At 53.3% G+C, this 21,656-nt stretch overlaps 1 protein-coding gene across 1 annotated transcript; it reads left to right on the plus strand.

Annotated features, from left to right (window-relative positions):
• On the plus strand, window positions 1–20,576 carry CNNM1 (cyclin and CBS domain divalent metal cation transport mediator 1). Its single transcript, XM_057379158.1, has 13 exons — window positions 1–1,513; window positions 12,196–12,339; window positions 12,912–13,052; window positions 13,338–13,507; window positions 13,678–13,777; window positions 13,959–14,006; window positions 16,908–16,970; window positions 17,929–18,086; window positions 18,302–18,479; window positions 18,784–18,897; window positions 18,987–19,103; window positions 19,348–19,475; window positions 19,814–20,576. The coding sequence occupies exons 1-12, from the start codon at window positions 1–3 to the stop codon at window positions 19,425–19,427; spliced, it is 2,826 nt and encodes a 941-aa protein (XP_057235141.1). The 3' UTR covers window positions 19,428–19,475; window positions 19,814–20,576.
• The last annotated feature ends 1,080 nt before the right edge of the window (window positions 20,577–21,656 follow it).

Raw genomic sequence — 21,656 nt, forward strand, 5'->3', positions numbered from 1 at the left:
ATGGCGGCGGCGGCGGGCCCGGGGCGCGGCGGCAGCGGCGGCGGCTGGGGCCGGAGCCGGGGAGCCGTGCTGCTGCTCTTCTTCTCGCTGTCGCCGCGGCCGCCGGCCGGGGCCGCCTGGCTGCTGGGGCTGCGGCCCGAGGACACGACGCCCGGCCGGGTGTCTCTGGAGGGCGGCGCGGTGCAGGCGGCGGAGGGCAGCCGCTTCCTACTGCGCCTCTACTTCCAGCCGCCGCCCGAGGGCAACGGCAGCCGCGGGCCGGCGGGGGAGCGGGAGCCGCGGCTCGTCTTCATCGAAGAAGCGGCGGCGGGGAGCACGGCGACGCGGGGCCCGGCGGAGCGGTGCCGGGAGCGCAGCGCCTGGGCCTCGGACGTGGAGGTGGTGGGGCCGCTGCGCTCGGGCGGCGCGGCGGGCTCGGCGCTGGCCGAGGTGCGGGTGCGGGAGCCGCGCAAGGGGGAGGCGGCGGCGGCGCCGGGCGGGCGGCTCTTCTCGCTGTGCGCCTGGGACGGGCGGGCCTGGGCGCAYCACGGTGCGGCGGGCGGCTTCTTGTTGCGGGTGCGGCCGGCCGCCCCGCCGCTCGGCACTTGGCTGCTGCCGCTGCCCGAAGCGGGCTGGTTGCGGGCGCTGGGCGCCCTGCTGCTGCTGGGGCTGTCGGCGCTGTTCAGCGGGCTGCGCCTCTCGCTGCTCTCGCTGGACCCGCTGGAGCTCCGCGTCCTGCGCAACAGCGGCTCGGCCGCCGAGCGGGAGCAGGCGCGGCGGGTGCAGGCGGTGCGCGGCGGCGGCGGCACCTACCTGCTGTGCACGCTGCTGCTGGGCCAGGCGGGGGCAAACGCGGCGCTGGCCGGCTGGCTCTGCGCCTCGCTGCCCGGTGGCGGGCCGGCGGCGGCGGCCGGCGGGCCGCGGGGAGCGCCCTGGCTGCCGGTGCTGCTGTGCACCGCCGCCGTGTTTCTGGGCGGCGAGGTGCTGCCCTATTCGGTGTGCTCGCGGCACGGGCTGGCCATCGCCTCCCGCACGCTCTGCCTCACCCGGCTGCTGATGCTGGCCGCCTTCCCCCTCTGCTACCCGCTCAGCCGGTTGCTGGACTGGGCGCTGCGGCAGGAGCTCAGCGTCTTCTCTACYCGGGAGCGGCTGCTGGAGACGCTGCGCGCCGCTGGCCCGCACGGCGACCTGGTGCGAGAGGAGCTGGCCATGGTGCAGGGCGCGCTGGAGTTGCGCACCAAGGTGGTGGAGGATGTGCTGACACCGCTGGCCGACTGCTTCATGCTCCGGGCCGATGCCGTGCTGGACTTCGCCACCGTCTCCGAGATCCTCCGGTCTGGCTACACCCGCATCCCAGTCTATGAGGGTGACCGGCGCGACAACATTGTCGACCTGCTCTTTGTGAAAGACTTGGCCTTTGTCGACCCTGATGACTGCACTCCCCTGCAGACTGTCACCCGCTTCTACCGCCGCCCGCTCCACTGCGTTTTCAACGACACACGCCTCGATACGCTGCTTGAGGAGTTCAAGAAGGGTGAGGCCGCTGGGCCACCCCCCCCACCCCGGGCTTCCCCTGCACCCCTCTGCACCCCCCAGTGATCTCCAGGTCAGCATCCCCCACGGGCAGCCCCGCATGGTCTCCTGGCAGGAGGTGGCAGGTACCAGGGATGCTGGGGGGAATCGGTCCCTGCATGTGCTGGTGTGGCAATGACCCCGGTGTCAGCTGGTGGAACATCCTTGGGTGGATTGAGGGCCAGCAGTGCCCTGATGTACCTGTGATGTTATGAAGACTGTAAGAGCCTTTGGCCTCACAGGTTGCTGGCTCGACAGGTGAGCCTGTCCCCCAGGGCTGATGTGTCTGCAGCAGCCTGGCAGCATGGGCATGGTACCTGCCTTGCACTGTTGCCCAGACAGCATTCACTGCTCTGTTCTGTGCGAAGGAGTTTATGACAGGAAATTGCATCTCATTACTTAGCTCTCACATTTTCAGCTGAGCAGTGACAAGGTCTATAAAGTGTTTCTGTGCCAGTGGTTTAAAGGAAGAAGGAAAGATTAAGCCCTTAGAAAGAGCTGTACTTTTTTTTTTGCAGCTGTGACAGCATTCATAATGCAGCAGCTGCCAGCAGCYCCAGAGATGCTGAGAGCTGTATTTCATTAACCGTACCTTGAGAATACACACAGCATGTGTTTTTGCCTCCCACTGGGAATGGTGTTTTGCCGCGTGTTACTCACTACGTCATACTGTGGTGAGCGAGTCTTTAAGAAATGGCTGCAGCAGTGACATGCTGCATTATGTAATGCAGGAGGGCAGCACTTGGCTCCTGGGCTGCTTGGCGCCACTCTGCCGCAGGCAGAGCTGGTCATGTGAGAAAGGCCAACCTGGTCCACTCCAGATACAGAGAAAGCCTCTTGGTGAGTCATCTCYGTGCTCTTTTTTAGAGCTGGGAGGAGGAGAGGATAGGACATTTCTCAGTGTGCCAGGAATGTGATCATCAGAGAGATGCAGGTCAGCATCTTCTCCAGGGATGCTCAGCTGTGTCCTCAGTACCTCTCAGGATCACAGACAGAGGAGTTCTGTGTGGTACCACTTGCCCTCTCTGCCCCTCAGCAGGACTGGAGACTCCCAGTGGAGTCTCAGAAATCAGAGAATTCCTGGGTTTTATAAAAGATTGTTAGCAGAAGCATTGAGATTGTTCTCTGGGTTCAACCTTGTGAGCTGCAGTAGTCCATGCCTGCCGCCTTTACCCCGTGTCAGTTGTGTCTTGTCTTCCTACTTCCTTATGTGCTTCACAGTTCCTTCTTAACCATGTTTTCCTGCGACAGTACTGAAGTTCACCTGAGGTCTCCTCTACCTCTCTCTTGTCTAGAGATGTCAGATGACTTTGGCACCCTCTCCTTTGGTCAGGCTCCCCTGCAATTTATCTGATTTACTTTGATACACTTCCCTTTCCAAATTCATTCTACAGCCTGGTACCCTGTGGATCAATAGACCTATGAAAACGGACTTGTGGTTGCTTAGTTTCCTGCCCTTTGCTTGCTGTCCTCTCTGCCCTCCTCCAATAGAGCTGTTTGGTGTGTGCTGCTCCCTGAGCTCACCRCTGTGGTAACAAGCCTTGCTACCTGCCCTGCACTTTCACATAACTCTCTTCATCTCAGATGAAGATTGTCCATCCTTCTTTAACTTTGCTCCATTTAACTCTTGGCGTATCACTTCAGGTTTTTCCTCCTTTACATCTGTCTGCCACTGTGGCCTTCTGGGGTGTTTTGCTACAAGCCCCTATTTAGAGCTCTCCCTAAACCCTTTTTCTGTTCCCACCTCATTTCTCCTTGTCTTTTCTAAACTAGATGGCTGAAAAGCCTTGCTTTTGGTCCTAATATCTAATTCAGCATGGTCTTTAGCAATTCCAGCTCTTGCCCCAAACATTCTTCTTCCCAAGTGTTCATGTTTTCTTGCGATTCATCCTTCCCCTAATTGTAGGCATTTAGTCATCCCTGGCACCCTGAGTTTGCAACCCCCTAGCCCAACCTGAACCCTCCTAAACTCTCTTTTCTCAGYTCCAAATGCAGGTTTTTGTGCTGGCTCCCACACTGCGACAGATGTTAGCTCCCAGCTGCCCTCAACCCCATCCATTGCTGCATCAGCCCTGTTCACTCGACTATTTAATTTCTAAAATAAAGATTTCCCATTTGTAATTAAGAAGCTTTATCACTGTCTCCTTTTCTGTGTCCGCTTGAATTATGGTGAAGTACCTTTTTTGATCCAATCAAGGTTGCTTTCCATGGCCAGGTCTTCTGAGACACCTCCACTAATTAGAAAGTAGGCTGATTGCTTGTTGGCTCAGCGAGTGCTTAATGAAGGCATTCATCACTTCACACATCCAAGGAGCCTGCAGGACAGCAAATGCTCCCACTGACAGGCCCAGCCTCTTTCTAGGAAATTAAAGTCTCTGGTAAGGATGGGCAGCCAAAACCACCTCCAGGTCCTTATGTCCCTGACAAGCCTTTAGAAAAGCCTGTTTTTCTTTCCTTTTCCCATGACTGAATCAAAGAATTTCTGTATCCTTGGCTGACTGGAGGCTGGCCAAACAACAGGCACCCACGACAGCCGCTCACTCGGTCACCCCTGCCACAGCTGGGCAGAGGAGAGGAAAAAAAAAATTAAATGAAGGGGGCATGAGTTGAGATAAGGGCCGGGAGAAAACATTCCAAGGGCAAAACATGCTCAGCTTAGAGTAATAAAGTGAATTTATTACCCAGTGGAATCAGAGGAGGATAATGAGAAGTAAAATAAGGCCTTGAAACACCGTTCTTCCCTCCAAGCCCTCCTTCTTCCCACTGASAGTGCAGGGAACAGGGCATGGGGGGTTTGGTCAGTTCACCACAAAGATCTTTTTCCACTACTCAGGGAGAGGAGTCCTTCCCYTGCTAYCCCCTGCAGTCCCTCCCATGGAAGACAGTTTTCTGTGAACTTCTCTGATKTGGGTCCAATCTCACAAGCAGCAGTCCTCCCAAAACTGCTGAGGTGTGGGTCACTCACCCACAGGGTGCAGTCCTGAAGGCCAGGCTGCTCCAGGCTGGARCCAGGGCTCTCATCTCTCCACCAGATCTCCCACTGGGCCACACCTCCTCCAGGCATCCACCCGCTCTGGTGTGGGCACCTCCCCACGGGCTCTGGGTGGATCTCTGCATCTCCCGTGGACCCCAAGGGCTGCAGGGGCACAGCTGGGCTGCACCATRGACTGCACCACGGTCTGCAGAGGAATTTCAGCTCCTGTACCTGGAGCATCTCCTCCCTCTCCTCCTTCACTGCCCTTGGTGTCTCCATGTTGTTTCTTACACATGTTCTCACCTCCTCCTCTGTCTAGGAAAAAAACTGTGCTAGTTTGTTTTGATTTGTTCTTAAATATGTTTTCATGGAGGTGTAACCAACCCAGGCTTGTCCCAGGTTTGGCCAGCAGCGTGTCCATCTTCAGAGCCATCACAGATCGGCTCTGCTGGACATGGTGGAAGCTTCCAGAAGCTTCTCACAGAARCCGTCTTTGTGGCCTCCCCACCATCAAAACCCAGGCCAAATAAAACCAACRCAATCCTTTGTTTATTTTGTTGTATAGTGTTTATACAAAATACCTATAACATTTTATATCTTCTTTTCCTGCATAGCAGTGTGTACTTGTGAWCTGTTTTGCTAATGATTAATGCTCTGTCACATCCACTATACCCATAATGTCATTTTTTTGCATAATGTGTAAGTAACACAGTTTCACTGCCAGAATTCCTTTCCACAGTACACAAACATTTGTTCTTTCTTACTGAAAATGTCAAGGCATTATTAAATACAGCACTTTGAGACTCTTTCTCACACCTCCAACAGCACTTTMATTTTCTGTCTCCTCCTACTCACTGATATCACACTATTATCCTTGTTTACCTGAGGCATTTCTTTTCTCTCACTGTCCTGTCCCAGTTATGAAGATAATAATCTTTTCTCCCTCTCCAGTCTTTAACACTCCACCCTCTAACAGGGTTTGAGGGCAAGATTTCCTTCATTGGTTTCTAGGTATGTTCACACTAACCTCACTTAAGTGCCGTTCCATCAAGATKCATTGGTGTTGACCTTGGTTTTAATCCACAGATGTGTCACAAACTTCCTCTCCCCAGCAGGATCTTGTGTAAAAGGCTTTACCTTCCACAGACTTGTAGCCTGAGCTTTCAATTTGATTTAGCATTGAAATGGTATGAAATAGTAGCATACACTCAGTAGCACCAAGGGAGCTGCTGGCCCAGGGTGGTTACGGMGCCCAAGAACAGCTGAGAGCTCCTGGTTAACAAAACCTGGCCCCTGCTCCATCACAGCAGAGCTGTCCTCATTCTTCACATCTGCCTTTTCACAACCCTGCTGTTGTGGCTGTTTGATTTCTCTTTCAGCACTAATTCCTGCAGAGAGGTGCTTAAGTTGTGGGTCCCAATGGGAACTGGGAAAACCCCAGAGAAGACTCCAAACATCAGCAGAGGGGCTGTCTAGCCTGAAGGGGATAGTTTAGACTTCAACCCACAGCCCAAATGAGGAGGGCAGCTGCAAAAACTATGTAGAAAACAACATTACATCAGCATGAGACAGGTTCAGCTGAAGGAAGGAAATACTTGTGCTACAATGTTGTTTTGGCTTCATCTTCTTAGCAAAACTCAGCAAAAAGAGCTCAGAAATAATGAGGGCTGGATACCCAATTTGCCATCTTTTCAGGGAAACTAGACAGGGTTTTTTATAGAAGGCCTACATTATTGTGCAACATTTCATGAGAAGTGCTAAGTGGAAGACTCCATATGAAATGTGTCCCCTCTTCACTGCAGCCTGATGAAARAAGATGAATATCCTGAAGGAGTCAAAACCATTGGGAGACAATTTCTTGGCGATTTGTATTGGTGCATCTTGAAGTACCTGGCTTTATTCTGGGCTCCCAGGAGAAAATACCTAATACACAAAAAAATAACTGCACCATATTTAGCRAGCTAAAGCAATGTAGGGAGGCAGATTAGCTTCCTGTAGGATAAACTTTACCTAGGGAATGGTGAGCTAAGAGGAAAGGTTTATGCATTTATTCAGTGGGAAATGTTGTGGGTGATACAATCTGTTTCTCCTCCTTTCTTGAAGATAACCAAGCAGTGCGTGTTGCAGCTCCAGTCYGGTGATGTAACTCCTCATGGGAACCTCTTCTGTCAGGTCCACCTCCTTGTTTTGTCGTGCCTCTTGGAAGTCACAGTCTTGTCCCTTCCTCAAGCTGTTGATGGGCTTTTTTGACTGATTTCCTGGAGGAGTCTGTGTACAGCAGTGGCCCCTTTCAGCAAGTAACTTTCCTCTGCCAGAAGAACAGTAGAAATYTGCTCTTACATTCATTTTTCCTGTGGCAGGGCAGAGGCTGAGCTGTAACTCAAATTAGCTTTCTGTGGCTTGGCGTCTTTTARGAGTTACTAAAAATAAATTCTCCAAACCTCAAACTTTCAGGCTTAGCAGGGAAAACAGCCTGTCCTGCAGAGGACAACTCTGCCCTAGGGTCTGTGTGCATTTTAAAATGCTCCACGGCCTCTATTAGACTTCTATTAGACTCATTAAATTGAATGTAGCTGGAGAAGGTGCTTACACTTGCCAGGAATTGGGGTCAATACCATTTCAGATGSTTTTTGTACCATCTTTCTGAGCCTGCAGGCATTGCAAATACACAGTGTTGCTTCAAATTTAACTCAGCCTTCTGCAAGTGTTATGGTGTCTCTCCTGGGCATCTTGATGAAGCTGAAGCAATGATCTCCCCCAGTTCTAGGGGTTAAGGAACCAGTTTTACCCAGGAGCTRTCACCTCCRCATSCCCTGGAATGTGATTGCCAGGCTGWCAGCGAGTTGCTGACAGACAAAAAATGGTTTCAGTGTCTCATTCTGCAGCCTCTGCYTGAAACATTACTGTGCTTTTCCCCCCAGATTGTGCTGAATCTTACTGTGYAAACCCTGGGCTGCTCTGCCCCACCCCAGTAATCCTGGGATCAGGGCTGCTCTGGGGAAGGGTTCAGCAAAGGAAAAAAGGAGCCAAGTCCTTGGGGGAGAGGGCACCGTGCCCCCATTTCCCTCTTCATAGCTGTSAAAGGCACCTTCATACTGAGCTGTGGGGTGCCCAGGAGGTCAGAACCCTGTTGCACAACAGATGGAAGATGAGGTTCTGTGCCCTCTCTATCTCCCCCTTACCCTCCTGTTGTAATTTGTCAACAGTAATAGATCAGCTATTCCAAATATTCCATCTTGTTTGTAGTTTTTCTTAGAATTAGGGAAAGCACAAAAGSAGAATATGAGAAAGGCGACAGACAGATGTAAGCAGGTGAAGGTTTTGTCCCTGACAGAAGTCTGGGTTAGGTTAGGATTTTTTAGGTTTTCCTTCACATAGCTCTGATTCCTGTAGAGCTGAGTGCTCCTGCAGCCCTTTTGGTTATTTCCCCCGTGCTTAGGTGCAGATGTGCATCTCCTCCACACACAATGTGTGSTTTCTCCCTTGGTGCAGCGTTGTGGTAACACAAGAGCACACTCACACACTTTGCCAGTTCAAGTTCAAATCAGGCCCTCACTTTCTTCAAATGCAGGTYGGCAAGAGGGCACAGAGAAGCTGACAGCCCCTGTGAAGAGCTCCGAAGCAAAGCACACAAAATAGATTTCAGTTACATCATGGTTGTTTCACAAATCAACCTTATTTAAAAATTACTCCTTTTTTTTTTTTTCCTTCCATTTTGTAGCCGTAAATGGTTCACAGCTTGTGCCCGTACCTTTGATCTCCTAATAACAGCTTCAGCTCTTACTGTAAAATTTATGAAAATGAATTTCATRCTCAGGATGATCATCCTGTGGAAGAAGAGACAAGGCTAAAACATCTTTAACATTCCACCTGCAGGGTACCTACATAAAAAAAATGATAAATATTCTGGGCTCTATTTGAGCCCAACAACACTTTCCTTCCCAGAAGTCAAGGCATTTCCATGTGTTCAGACCCTGTTCTCTCATTGGGGAGGAGGCTTTGAGGTGGATCTAGGAGCACAAGGTCATTTCAGTGCCTGTGAAAAACAAGGCTCCTAAAAATGGCCATAAAAGCTTTGGATATCTATTCAGATGCTTGCTCCATCTGGAAGCTCTCAGCTGTTTATATTAGCTCTGTAATTTAGCATTTTGAGGCATTAACTTTCCACTGAAGCTGTTGTTTGAAAAGAGCAGATTTCATGTAGCTCATAAAGAATTTAGTGCAGTTGTATCCCATGCTGAGCAGACACTTAATCACCTATAGACTTCCTGTGCGAGAGCAGTCCTGCSGAGGCCGGCGGAGCTGCTTGCACAAGGAAAGTTAATTGCCCATTTGTTCTAGCATTTGCCAAACCAAGGCTTTGATTCTCAAGTGTTTCACTGTGCTTTTCTGCATCAGCGACAGCCCTGTAAAGTTCACATGTGACAGCTTGCTAGTRGGGAAGCAGCTCACCCTTATAATTCATCTCACTTGAGCTATCGAGCAGTGGTTACAATAGCATGGGTTTTGGAGTGAGTTTTACGGATCTTTAAGCTGTTTTAGATCAAGTTTGGGGGTTTGTTTAAATGATTTATCTCCCTCTGTTGCTCCCACTGAGGCTRACCTGCTGGGTTATGGCTGCAGAGCAGAATGTGACCCCTCTGGTGTCCTCGGGTCTGTCCCTGTGCCATCCCCCGTTACACTTTGCTTCCATCTCATGAACTGCCCAGATTCTGCCCTTGTGCATGCTCTAAAGGCCACTGCTTCTCCTCCTGTGCAAGTGTAGCAGCTCCTAGGGCTGGGCAGAGGGATATAACTGAGCGTGGGAGCATTGCCAAGGCAAGAGCAAGCCACAACCATACAGCCAGGGCACCTGCAAACCCTCCACCAAAACTTGTGGGATCTGTTAAAGAGCCCCTGGGAGGAGATGCAGGACCCAGTCAGGTCAGGGGGGTGGGCACAACTTTGCACATGACCTCAYGTCCCTCAGGTGGGAAATGAGAGCACTGTCAGCCCTTTCCCAGAKGGGATGAGSTGAGASYAGKACTCAYTTGAAAGGACTGGAACTGGCAGGCGTTTAGTGYTTTTTGTGACATGGATAGGAGCTGGCCAGGCGTGGGCTGGGATCAACTCTCTGGGTATGGGCAGGGGCAGCCACGCTGAACTACAACAATTTTCCATTGTTGGGTACCTGCTCCATTTCTAACATGGGTGTTAGCCTGGAAACATAAACCTGGAGGTTTAAAGTGAGAACATGAGTGTTTATTTTCTGTGGAAATAAAGAACTTTTGAGTGCTCTAACAGCCCTACTGGCTYTGCCCTCAACGCGGTGGAACTGTGGGTCTCCTTCCAGGCTAAYGGTGCTGGGTTATTTCTAAATAATCTCATTTGCAGCTATGTGAACATGGAGCTGGAATCACATTTCTAGTGTGAATTGCAGCGTCAGTGTAGGTGTTTGGCCAAAAAAAGAATTGCCTCCATCACTCTCYGACTGCCTTTAAGTAGCACCTAAGCTTTTTTTTAAGGGCTTGGTGGTTTTGGGTTGCATGTAAATGTCATTAAAAACAAGCTCTCAGCCAAAAGAAATAACTTCTTCCCTCTCCTTGCTCACACAAGGACTTGTAGSAGACCAGATGGCCCAGTGTTTGGGAGCAGAGTTTGGCAAAGGAAACATTYTCAAAAGCTGGACTTTGCTAAGATGAGACGTAGCTGTTGCTGCTGTCTTGCAGCCAACTCCTCTGCTTTTTTCTTTTTAAGTGCCGTGTTGCTTTATTACCCRCTGAACAGACAAGATGTGCAAACCTGTGTATGAAAGGCGTGAAATAGCCCAGTCCACAGAACACGCTGGATTTTCAGTGCCCTGAGGCTATTGATTTGGTTTTTTAAAGCCCATCTTGGTGCTACTTGCTGCAATGTTATGTTCTCGTTTCTAAATCTGTAGGCGTGGGAGGCAGCGAGCTGCTCTCTGAAATCTTGCAATAAAAACTTGGTATGAGGAGGAGGGAATTTATACTGTGGAAAATGCCCAAGATTTGCTGTGAGAAATGTATAGTGCCGATCTTCGGCTGAGAAATGTCATCTGCTCRTCTCAGATCCAGGGCAGGGTTATTTGAAGGTCACATGGTCCCGAGCAAAACGTGTTTGTGGGACTGCCAGGCTGCTCTGGGTGTGCTTGTCCCTGCAGCTCTGCAGGGATGAGCCAGGAGGCACCATGGGTGAGAAAGAGCTGCCCACCAGGCAGGAGCTCATCCTATTGCATCTTTATGCACAAACACTGTTCACATCCCTTGCTGGAAGCAGCAGGAGCTTGTTGGGATGGGCTTATGGGAGAAGCAGAGGCAGCTGCATAGCAGAGGGGACCTGCCCCTGTTTTCAGTGACGATTGCTGCTCAAGAAGGTCAGMAAGCCCATGGGGAAAATAAGGCGTTTTCAGCTTTCCAGAGGTCCCTGCAGTACTTTTGGGTTCATGCAGGCATTGCAAGAGGAGACCCGAGGGATGCAGAGACAACAGAGGGAGGAGAAGGTTTTGGCTGTACACCAGTAAGGATGCTTTTGTAAAACAAGAGGTTCAGAATCTGCATGCACCGCTGAGCAGTGTAGGAACCATACAGGCAGTAAAAAAAACAGTGCTGTTGATTGGCAAGTCCAAGAATACATTGGAGCTAGAAACCTAGAAGTTGTTTGTGGCTTGGAAGTTGAGTTCTGGTCAAGATGCTGAGCAGGAGCATAAATCAGAGCAGTCAGTAAAGGAAAGGAGACATTGAAAAAGTCTTACAGAGAGCTGGACATGCAAAAACAAATAGAAATGTTTCAAGTATGCCAAACYCAAGAAACTTGAGAATGTGTTAGCAGAGCTGCCAGCTTACAAGGGACTAGTGGGGAAGCTGGAACTGTGATCCAGGAACACTGGAACTTCCAAACAGGAGTCACCATTTTTGCAGCTGAAGGTCCTGGTCCCACTCTGCTTGTTTAAGGTAACAAAAAGGAGATGCTGTCAAGGGCAAGGCTTGGAGAAGAATTTCAGGTACAAGCTAATGGCTTGAAGAGTGTTCAGTGGCTGCATCCAGATGATTCACCCAAGTTCTGCAGGAGCTGRGCTGAAAGCTGGAAACAAACATCCATGTTTCTGCATAAAAACCAGCTGGACATGCAAGGACATGGAGCCTTTGCCTGTATTTTAAGAAAAAACTTASGACTGGTCTAGACAGTGATGGATAGAAAGATGAGGGGGAACTGTTCCTGGCAATTTAATAGGAAAGATAATTAGAATGAAAAAACACCGGGAGGATAAGGGAAGTCAGTAGAGCCAAGGACACATTCACATTTCTCTGTTGGAGAACATTGCTCTGTTAAGAGTTGTCTCAGCCAGTGAAGCTGAGGGTGAGGAGGAGCTGGTATAATGCACACTTCATTCCTGCACAGGAGGCTGTCAGAGAGCTGAACAGAGTGACTCACAGCCTGGGTAAAGAAATACACTGGCCCCAAAAMAGAGCCTACATCTACAAACCAGTCTGGGCAGCAGCTGCCCTGTTAGGTTGGGTTAGCACATTTGGGGTGGGTTTGGGTGACAGTGTCTGCTGTGATGTGTGCCTCCCACCAAACCCTGTCCACCTGCCTGCCCACTCTGCTGGGCACCCCTCTCAGGGTCACCAGGGTGGGKGTCTCACTGCCACTCTGCTCTTCCCCTGCAGGAAAGTCCCACCTGGCCATCGTGCAGCGGGTGAACAACGAGGGGGAAGGAGACCCGTTCTACGAGGTGATGGGCATTGTCACCCTGGAAGATGTCATCGAGGAGATCATCAAGTCCGAGATCCTGGATGAGACGGATCTGTACAGTTAGTGTCCCAGAGCACCTACTGCGGTTGCAGGAGCCAGGGTGGGAGCCTGCACACAACAGACAGGCATGTGGGTAGGAAACAGGCCAGAGCAAATCGTGGTYCTTCCCCAGAGTAATTCATGGTCATGATGGGAAAGACAAGAATGATGGAGAGATGTTGGTCAGGTGCCAGGGAGTCTTGAATGTTCAAGGTAGAGAAGTAGCAGCATCAGCAGCTGGTGGCTGGGCAGGGCCTGAGATAGGAGCATCTATGTTGTGCATGAAATGCCTGTGGGTRGTTCCCAAGCTCATTTGCAATTCTGGGTGATGCATGTAGCCAGGATAACCCAGGACTTGTTCATGAGGAGTAAGTGTGTGCCATGGTCCWTCTCCCTGCCCGGGGAGCTGCTGCCCAGGCTGCATGCACAGCATGRTTTATGCACCCCACTGCTCCATCTGCTGCTCCACACAACCCTGCCAGAGAATGCAGCAAGACATGCCTGTCCCTGCGTGTGCATGTGACATGGGGCCCTGCAGCTCCAGCAGCTTTGTGGCTGCTGCAGGCGAGTGACTGCTCTGCTCTGCCCACAGCTGACAATCGGAAGAAGGAGCGGGTTCCCCACCGGGGGCGCAAGCCCCAGGATTTCTCCATCTTCAGGCTCTCAGAGAGTGAAATGAAGGTGAAGATCTCCCCGCAGCTCCTCCTGGCTACCCATCGGTTCATGGCAACAGGTACACTCGCCCCTCTGCAAGCCCTGCAGCTCCCTCCAGCAGCACCAGCCCTGCAGGGCATCCCTAAGCCATTCCTGGGYCAGGGTCCCCCCACTGAGCAGTTTCCACCTGTGTGGACCTACAGCATGGACGTCTCACTGCCCCACCAGTGTGGGTCTGCATTTGGCTCCCCTCTGGGCAGTGGGTGCTCAGGCTGCAGGAGCGGGACCRTGCAGCTCAGAGGATCAGGGGTTCCTGGCAGTCCCAAATGCTGAGCAGAGCATGTGTGTGTTGTTTTCCCTCCAGAAGTGGAGCCTTTCAAGTCCCCCTACCTCTCTGAGAAGATYCTGCTGCGGCTCTTGAAACACCCCAATGTCATCCAGGAGCTCAAGTWCGACCGAAAGAACAAGAAGGCAGCAGAGCATTACCTCTACCAGCGCAACCGCCCYGTTGACTACTTTGTCCTCATCCTGCAGGTGCCTGGGGCAGCAGCGAGCAGAGGAGGGGATGGCCCTGATTTTTTCCTTGCCACCTTGTTCTGGRTTAATTCTGCCAGCAAAGATGCCCATCCTCCCTGCAGGCCTGGGTGGGTCAGTGGCTGGGAGCACGGGGGTCCTGTCTGAGAGGGTTTTCCTCCTCCTTCCAGGGGAAAGTGGAGGTGGAGGTCGGCAAGGAAGGACTGCGGTTTGAGAATGGGGCATTCACCTACTATGGTGTCCCTGCCATCATGGCTGTTGTCTCCTCAGGTGAGGCTTCTGTGGRCTCCTTCTGGCCCTGCCTTTGCTTCAGCAGCATCCATGGAGGGAGGCTAAGCCAGCTGCTGCCAGGAGAAGGGGCTGGCCATGGGGTGGGCTGGCCCTGCTTCGGGGTATGGGGCAAGCAGGAACCCTYCCTCTGCTATTCCCACACCTCCAACTGTTGTTTCAGATAGCGATGTGCGAAAAATGGGAAGCCTGGCAGGATCCTCCTTCCTACGTAAGTATTTTGGGACAGGCTGAGGCYCTAAAACCTCTCTGCAGCACCAGCTGGCTGGAGGAGCAATGGCTTTTCTCCATCCAGCAAAGCAGCTCAGACTGTGCTGAGATCACCCCTTAAAGAGTTTGACACAGAAAAAATATACTAAGGGGCTGATGCAGCAAAGTCTCCAGAGAGTGACCTGGAGGTCCCTTTGAGGTCCCTTTGATGTCCCTTTGATATCCTTTCGAAGTTTCCACCCTGTGCTGTCTCTGCTGGTGGGTCCCAGCCTGGCTGGCGCTGCAAGGGGCAGTGCCCACTGGTGGGTGTTATGCTCTTTCAAGGTCTCAGTATAACATCTCCAGACCCGTTTGCCTTCCTGAGGCTCAGAGCACAAACTGACCGTGGGCCCTGCACTGGGCTGCTTGGGAACTGATGGCTTGATTTACCTGTGAATTGTTTGCATGTAGTGGTCAGAAATTAGCTGAGTAGATGCCCCAGTGCCAATAAATGCCCTGCCCACAGAGCTGATGGGTTGAGAAGCAGATCCCCTGCTTGCAGGAGCCAGAAGGGAGCTCTGATTATGGGAGACTCTGGGATACCCCTTTTGTTTGCCATAATCTGTGAAAATGTTTAGTCCCTGGTGGCTCAGGAGCAGGTCGAGGTGCTGCCCAATCCTTCATCCAAACCCCAGATGCTGCAGTCAGATCTACAGGGCTGATGATTAGATGAGATGCTCTAAGTACCTAATCAAAAGAGGCACTTTCAATCTTYAGGGAGGTGTAAAATTTCAATCTTTAGGGAGRTGTAAAGAGGAATGTCATCAAGAGGACAGGGGGAGTCTCTTTGGGCAGGTGGCTCACTCCGGTGGGTCCCAGTCTTTCTGCAGCTCTAGGGTTCACCTATTTCCTGCTGCTTGCTCTGTCTCCATGCAAAAGACTGGCTCGTGGTCTGATGGATTAACCCTTCAGTGCACATTCCTGCTCTGCCGTGTGTCTGCAGCGTTCTCGGTTTGGACAGAGAAAATCAGTGAAGTGACCGATTTCTACCGGGGTGCTGCTGGATGGCCCAATGTCCCCATGTCCTAGCGATGGTCCTCAGGGCCCCCCATGGGTCAGGCAGGGACACCACTGTGGGAGCTGTGTCCGAGCAGCCGTGCATGTCTGCAGTGCCGCCTGCTGGGACTGCTCCTCAGGGCCCTTCTCTCCCAGTGTCACACACGACACTGTCATGAGATGTTTCTGCCACGCAGCCATTGGTGCCTGCSATGGGACATGAGCGGTGTCACACCCCTGACCAGCGAGGAGGCAGAGGTGACAGGGCATCTCCCCTGTCAGGCTGGCGTTCTCTTTCCTCCTTGAAGGAAAGCCCAGAAGAAATGAGTGTGGGTGGTGTATCACAGCTGAGAATTCAGACATTAGCCTGGAGCATTTAACAGTTTGTTATTAATTAACTGTTGTTATGCARCTGTTTCATCGCCAGCTGATCTTTGGCATTGGTGCCCTGTGGTGATAAATGCTGTGGGAGGGTCAGGCAGGGGGAGCAGGGAGTCACTGCTCGTGGTTATCAACTCGTCCTTTGCTCCCCTCTGCACAAGGTCATTCTGGGCAGTGCTTCATGCTAGTGTMTTTTTTATTTGCAGAAGGTTTTGATTCAGGGGAGGGCACGGAAAACAGGAATTCCTGGAGAAGCAGAAGGGAGATTAGAAAAGGGTACTACAGGGCAAATTTCCTGGGGGTTTTACGTTTGAAGCGATTTTAAAACATGAATCACATAGACAGCAGATAGCTCCTMGTGTGCTGTGGGCACAGTGGCTGGAGGCAGGGCAGGACACCTCTGGCAGGAGGGCTGGCAGCTGAGSGACTCATGGCAATGGCTGGAGGGGGCTTGCAGCCTGCAGGCTCGCATCTCCCACTGCTTTTGAGGCAGGCAATGTCAGTGGTGAAAGCAGAAACTGGGAGGTGTTAAKGAATGCATCGCTCACCCTTTGTGTTGGTTTCACCGTGCTCCCCCATCCCCTGGGGCACGGCCCAGGAAYGCTGTGGAGGGCAGCAATCACCGGGAGGGGGAATGGCCTGCCCTAGAAATTGTCCCTGCTGCTGTAACCCACGGCAATAAARCATGGAAAGTGAGTGTCTATGATTTACCTTCTCTGTGGAATCGGGTCAGGCAGCTCCGGATGCAGGGTTCTGGCTTCTTGCAGTTCCTGCAAGGATCAGCCCCCACCGGGAAGCTCTTCTCAGCATCACCCTAAGGCTGTTGAGACCCAGGACCTTGCAAGGAGCTGCAGGCAGCCTGACATGAATCCCTTTGCTTTRCATCACTCTGAAGAGCTTCTGCCAGCCCTGCCTGCAGCTGTGGGGCTGGGGCAGTGGCTTTTGCAGAGCACGTTCCTTCTCTGCCACATGCCTGCACACACAGAGGCATCCCAGATGCCAAGCGCAGTGATTTAGCTTCCACCCATTTTCCAGGTGGCACAAAGCTGACCACAAAGTCCCCCTATCCTGGCAGTGGCTGGTAAAGGGTAGAGTCGAGTGCTAGCACTTGCCCTATGGGAGAAATATGCTTCCTACCCATGCCAGGGCTCTAGGAAGTCATGTGGCTCTGCAGACAGGCCTGGCAGGAGCAGTTCGCCTCTGCCAGCCTCGCCTCTCCTGATCTCATCACAGAGAACCTGTTGATTTACAGCTTTCAAATCTCTGTTCCTGCCAGTGCTCCTGTCCCCAGGACTGGTGAGCGCCTCCCAGAGCAGAAGCAGGAGGGTGGGAAGGGATGCTGGAGACAGAAATAGGAGCTCAGCTCCGGACTGCTGGCACATGATTCTTTTTCTCATTCTTCCTGTTGGTCTGTATCCCACCCTGACCTCTATCCCTCACCTTTCCCCCGGGTCCCCTCCTTCCTTCTCCCTCCCTCTCTCTGCAGTGCCTGTGTCAGTGTCCCGTACTTTCGCCTTCAGCAGAGGGGACTCCCTGGCTGGCTCTCCAGGTAACAGGGCACGGCTTTGGCCAGGGACCTCTGCATGTGGCAGGCTCTTTCCAGCACCCTGTCCACAGTGCCCCAAGTCCCCTCCATCCTGCATGCTGGCACTCCTGGGCAGCTCCTCACTGGCTGGAGCACTGGTGGCAGACTGGGGACAGCAGTCCTGCCACAGCCTCTCCAATATGATGCAAATCCCAGGAAGAGTGGGATGGGGAAAGGGGGGCCATGGACAGCTTGAGCTTTCTTTGGCTTGCACCTCCTGTAATTTCCTGCACTTGACACTTGGGGTTTTCACTTGCTGCTTTTGGTGACAGTGACCTGCAGTCCTGCATGCCTGCTGATGTGCTTCCCTTGCTTTCTGGTGATCCGGGTAATAAAAGGGCATTTTAGCAGCAGAGCAAAGTCAGCACGACGTCACCCGTGCATGGAACAAGCTGCCTTTGTTCCCTAATAAATCACTGACTAGACAAAATCCATCATGCTGTGTTAGAGGCCACACTGTGTGTCAGAGGCCATCAGTCAATGTGAGTGACAGGCCAGCTTGCCATGGCAGCCTCYGCTCCTGAACTGTCACAGTCGGGGTGAACAGGAGCATGCCCTTGAGGTAGGTTAAGCAAATACTCACAGGCTGCTGGCTGCAACCAGGAGAAGCTGTGCCAAACAYGGAGCATTAACAGGAGAGCTGTTGGTGACAGGCAGGCAGCAGCCCTAACCTCTGCTGCTGGCACCAGGCTGGAGTCCTGCCCGCTGCCTTGGGTTTGTGTGGGGCTGACATGGCACAGTCTCCACGCCAGCGTGCACTGAGGACCAGCCACAGGCCCGCTCAGGGCCCCTGCCAGCCCCATGTCCTGGGGAATAGCCACTGGAGATCACTGGTCCACATTGGCTCTGCACTGGCACTGCGAACCCAAGCAACACCATGGGTGACAGTGAGTGTCTGCCTCTCTGCTGTCCCCTCCTGCAGTGAACAGGTCACCGTCGCGCTGCAGCGGCCTCAACCGCTCCGAGTCCCCCAACCGGGAGGATTATGGAGGCAGCAGCACGCAGCTCCACAGCAGCAGCAACAACATCTACACACCCGACTACTCTGTGCACATCCTCTGCGACGTGCAGTTTGTCAAGGTATGGGCAGGGCTGGCAGGGACTGTCCCACCCTGGCCACCCCTGTCCAGGCGCCCTCTCGCCCCACCATTCCCAGGAGCCTGGTGGGTGCCCAGTGGGTGCTGGGGAGCCCTGCACTATCTCCTGCTGTCTGGAGGTTTGGGGCCGCCAAGTCTCCGAGAGGTCCCGGTGCGCTCGGTGCCCACTGAGCTGGGTGCACGTGTCTGTGTGCCCAGGTGACCCGGCAGCAGTACCACAACGCTCTGGTGGCCAGCCGCATGGACAGCTCACCCCAGTCCCCCGACATGGAGGCCTTCGACAGGGATTCAACCAAGGCCTCGACCACGCGGGGAACCCCACAGACACCCAAGGAAGACCCTGCCATCCTCCTGAATGAGAGGAACAGCATCATGTGTGAGTCAGCCAGCAGCATTCCTTCCCTGCCACAGGCCAGCACTGCATGTCCCCCGGGGCTCTGTGCGGGGACTCTATGCCATGATGCACACAGCACCTCTGGGATGCAGCTGCACACGCACTGGGGCACGTGGGCATTTGCACACACAGCTGCCAGTGTGCGGGCACGTAATCCCTCATTGCCATGCGCTCGTGTCCCCCGGGCTCCCTGGCAGCGGGACCTGYCGCCGTGGCTGGCACCCTGCCACCTGCCCCAGGGCACAGCACCTCCCTGCCCCGCTGTCACTGCCCTGTGTCCCTGCAGGCAGCCGCTCCGAGGGGCTGCGCAGTCCCAGYGACTCGGTGTTCCTGCGCATGGAGGGCATCCCCTTCATCCAGGAGGAGCTGGCTGACAACGAGGAGAACAGCAAGCGGCAGAGTGAGTCTGGCCGGGGCGCACGCACCTGAGCCCGGGAGCGGCGAGGCCACGGTSCCCCGAGGCGCTGCAGCCGTGCTGGGCTTTTGCAGACAGTGAGTGCTGCGGGACCGTCCCGGACGCGGAGTCCCCCGGTAGAGAAGCCGGGACCAGCTCACCGCCGAGCAGCTCTGAGGAGGGGCTGGGCAGGAGGCTGCTGAGATCCCTCAGTGAGTGACCGACCCGGGGAGGGCACACCCAGGGCAGAGCTCTGCCTCGGCACCCYGCTACCTCTGTCCTGGGGACACCCTGCATGGGCTGGTGTGGAAAAGGGAACAATCTGGTTCCCTGTCAGTACCTCAGCAGCAGGCAAAACTGCTCCTAGGGTTAGCTCAGGCAGGACAAACCATGCACCCCTGCCCTGAGCACCCTTGGCTCCCAGCACCCCAGCCCTAAGCACCCTTGCTACTGCAGGTGGGCGCAAACAGCGGACGTCATCGGAAGGTGAGAAGTCGCCAGAGGAAAGCTCCAACCTCGCCCCATTAATCACCTGAGCAGCAGTGTGGCCAGAGCACAGTGCTGGAGGCCCATGCAGACTGGAGGTAGGAACCTGCCTCTTGGTGCAGCATCCCTTCCCCGTCAAGTAGGAGGTCACTCAGTTTAAATAGTGTAAAATCAAGTTTCAGGCAGCAAAGCCAAATGGTGTGGTTTGGAATGAATGCAGGTGTGCGTGTTGTTGGGGGCTGGAGCAGGGTCAAGGGATGTAACAGCAGACTGGATGTCAGACTCTGCAGTGAGACTTTGGCTCATGCTTTCATTAGAAACCTGTGTCKGCACCAGTATACCCCTGAGCTAGGACAGGTGCTGCAGGYTTGAGCAGCAGCAGGTCAGKGAGGGCAAGMTCTGKCCATCTGCTCCAGGCTGTGCTTGTGTCTTCCAGGTCTGCAGCATGGGGGTCTCCTGCCGTGAGGCTCATGCCCAGCAGCAGGAGGTCTGCACTCGCCCGCTGCCTGCCCGCCCGCTCGTGCCGCCCCTCCCTGCAGGATTGTGCAGAGCCCCATCCCCAGGCGACAAAGGATGTGCCCTCGGCAGGGGTGAACCACCCAGGCAGCCTGGACCAGATAGCTGGAGTCCAAGGGCCCTTGCCCAGCTGCTCCCTGGTAGCATCTGGTTTCAAGCAAGAGGTGGAAAAAGGAAAGGTGAAAAAGTGTCTGTCACAGCATCCCTGCAGGCAGTGCAGGGAGGGGCAGCCCAACCCAGAACTGCCCTTTAACATCGTTTACCATCCCCATCCCAGCGAGGCCCGGCGTCCTCGGTGCTGGGTGCTGCACAGGTGTGCTCTCCACCACGAGGAGAATGTGCTGTTTGGGGGGTGCCACACGCAGCTCAGGGCCCAGTTTTTGCCATGCCTGGTGACACACCTGCTTGCAGCGCCTCGCTCACGCTGACCATCGACACAGCCCAGCACCCYCAAAGCCCTGCTAGGCACAGGGCAAGGAGCCCCGCTCACCCCCGAGTGCAGCCCCCTCCCTGGGGAGGGGCCTCTCCATGCTGCATTGGACCATCCTSCTCTCCACACACGCCTGCTGGTGTGAGGGAGGCTCATGCCAAGACTTYGGGGTGGTACAGACCAGTCAGTAGTTTTTGTAGAGGCTCAACACAACAGGGATATCAACATTAAAAGTGATTTTTCCCTGAATGATGCTCTCTCTGTGTCCATGGCTGTAGGGAAAGATGCTCACCCCTCTCACCAGGGCCAGAGGCTGGAATAACAGGACTTGGCCTTGCTGAAAGGAGCAAGAGAACAGGTCAGCAAATGCTGCCCCGTTTCTCACCATGAAGTTGGGCTCTCTGTCACTCTTGCTGCCAGGAGAGCACTTGGCAAGCAGAGAGATAAGCCCAGCAGTGCAGACAAGGACTGGGACAAAACAGGAGTTAGTATCAGGGCATTGCAAACACAATAGTGGGATACACGTGCTGGAGTACAGCCTGACAGATAACGACAGAAAYCTCATAGTTCACCCATGCTGATAAAACTTCAGCTGGAGTAATTGCAGTTCTGTCTGGGCACTGCCCTTCTAAGGAAACACACAGCAATTGAAAAGTGGACAGAGGAAAGCAGSGGCTGGAAAACAACCTACCCCAAAGGCTGAAGGAAATGGAGTCAGTCTTAACTGGTGGAGGATGCGAAGGGGAGAGAGAAAGTTTTCAGATACATAAAAAGTGTTTCTACAGAGGAAAGGAATAATCTSTTCTCTGTTGCCATGGTAAATGGGATAATTGGTAATGAGCTTACACCACAGAAAAGAAATTTAGGTCACTTGCTAGGGAAAACAAAGCCAGTAAGACTAGCAAAGCACTGATAGAGATCACATGGGCTGGGACAGGTTTTACACCAGGAGGTCTGTAAGGGCAGAAGTGTAAGCAAATATCATAAATAACAAAAGCTACAAAAGCTGAGTTGRTTCTTTAACTCCTCCTGTGTTCACCCCTAGAAGTCACCTTTTAACCACGTCTGCATCATCCCTGTTGTGAATGGACACCGAGGGAGAAAAAGCTCCCCACCYGAAGAGAGGAAAGGCTGCCTCTGGCTCATTTTCTTATGTGACATGAACATTAACTGAAAAAGGACAAACAAGGGACCCCATGCACTCTGTGCAAACASAGAAGGGAACAAGGAAACAAGGCACCATTTTTGCCTTTTCTGTCTAAGCTGCAGCACAAATTCATCAGGGTAACAATGACTACTGCTACCTGACGCAAGGAAAGGAGCAGTGCCCCTT

The sequence above is a fragment of the Malurus melanocephalus genome, unplaced genomic scaffold (genome assembly GCF_030028575.1).
Source record: "Malurus melanocephalus ecotype Western Australia unplaced genomic scaffold, MMel_1.1 scaffold_12, whole genome shotgun sequence".
In the NCBI taxonomy this organism is placed as follows: domain Eukaryota; kingdom Metazoa; phylum Chordata; class Aves; order Passeriformes; family Maluridae; genus Malurus; species Malurus melanocephalus.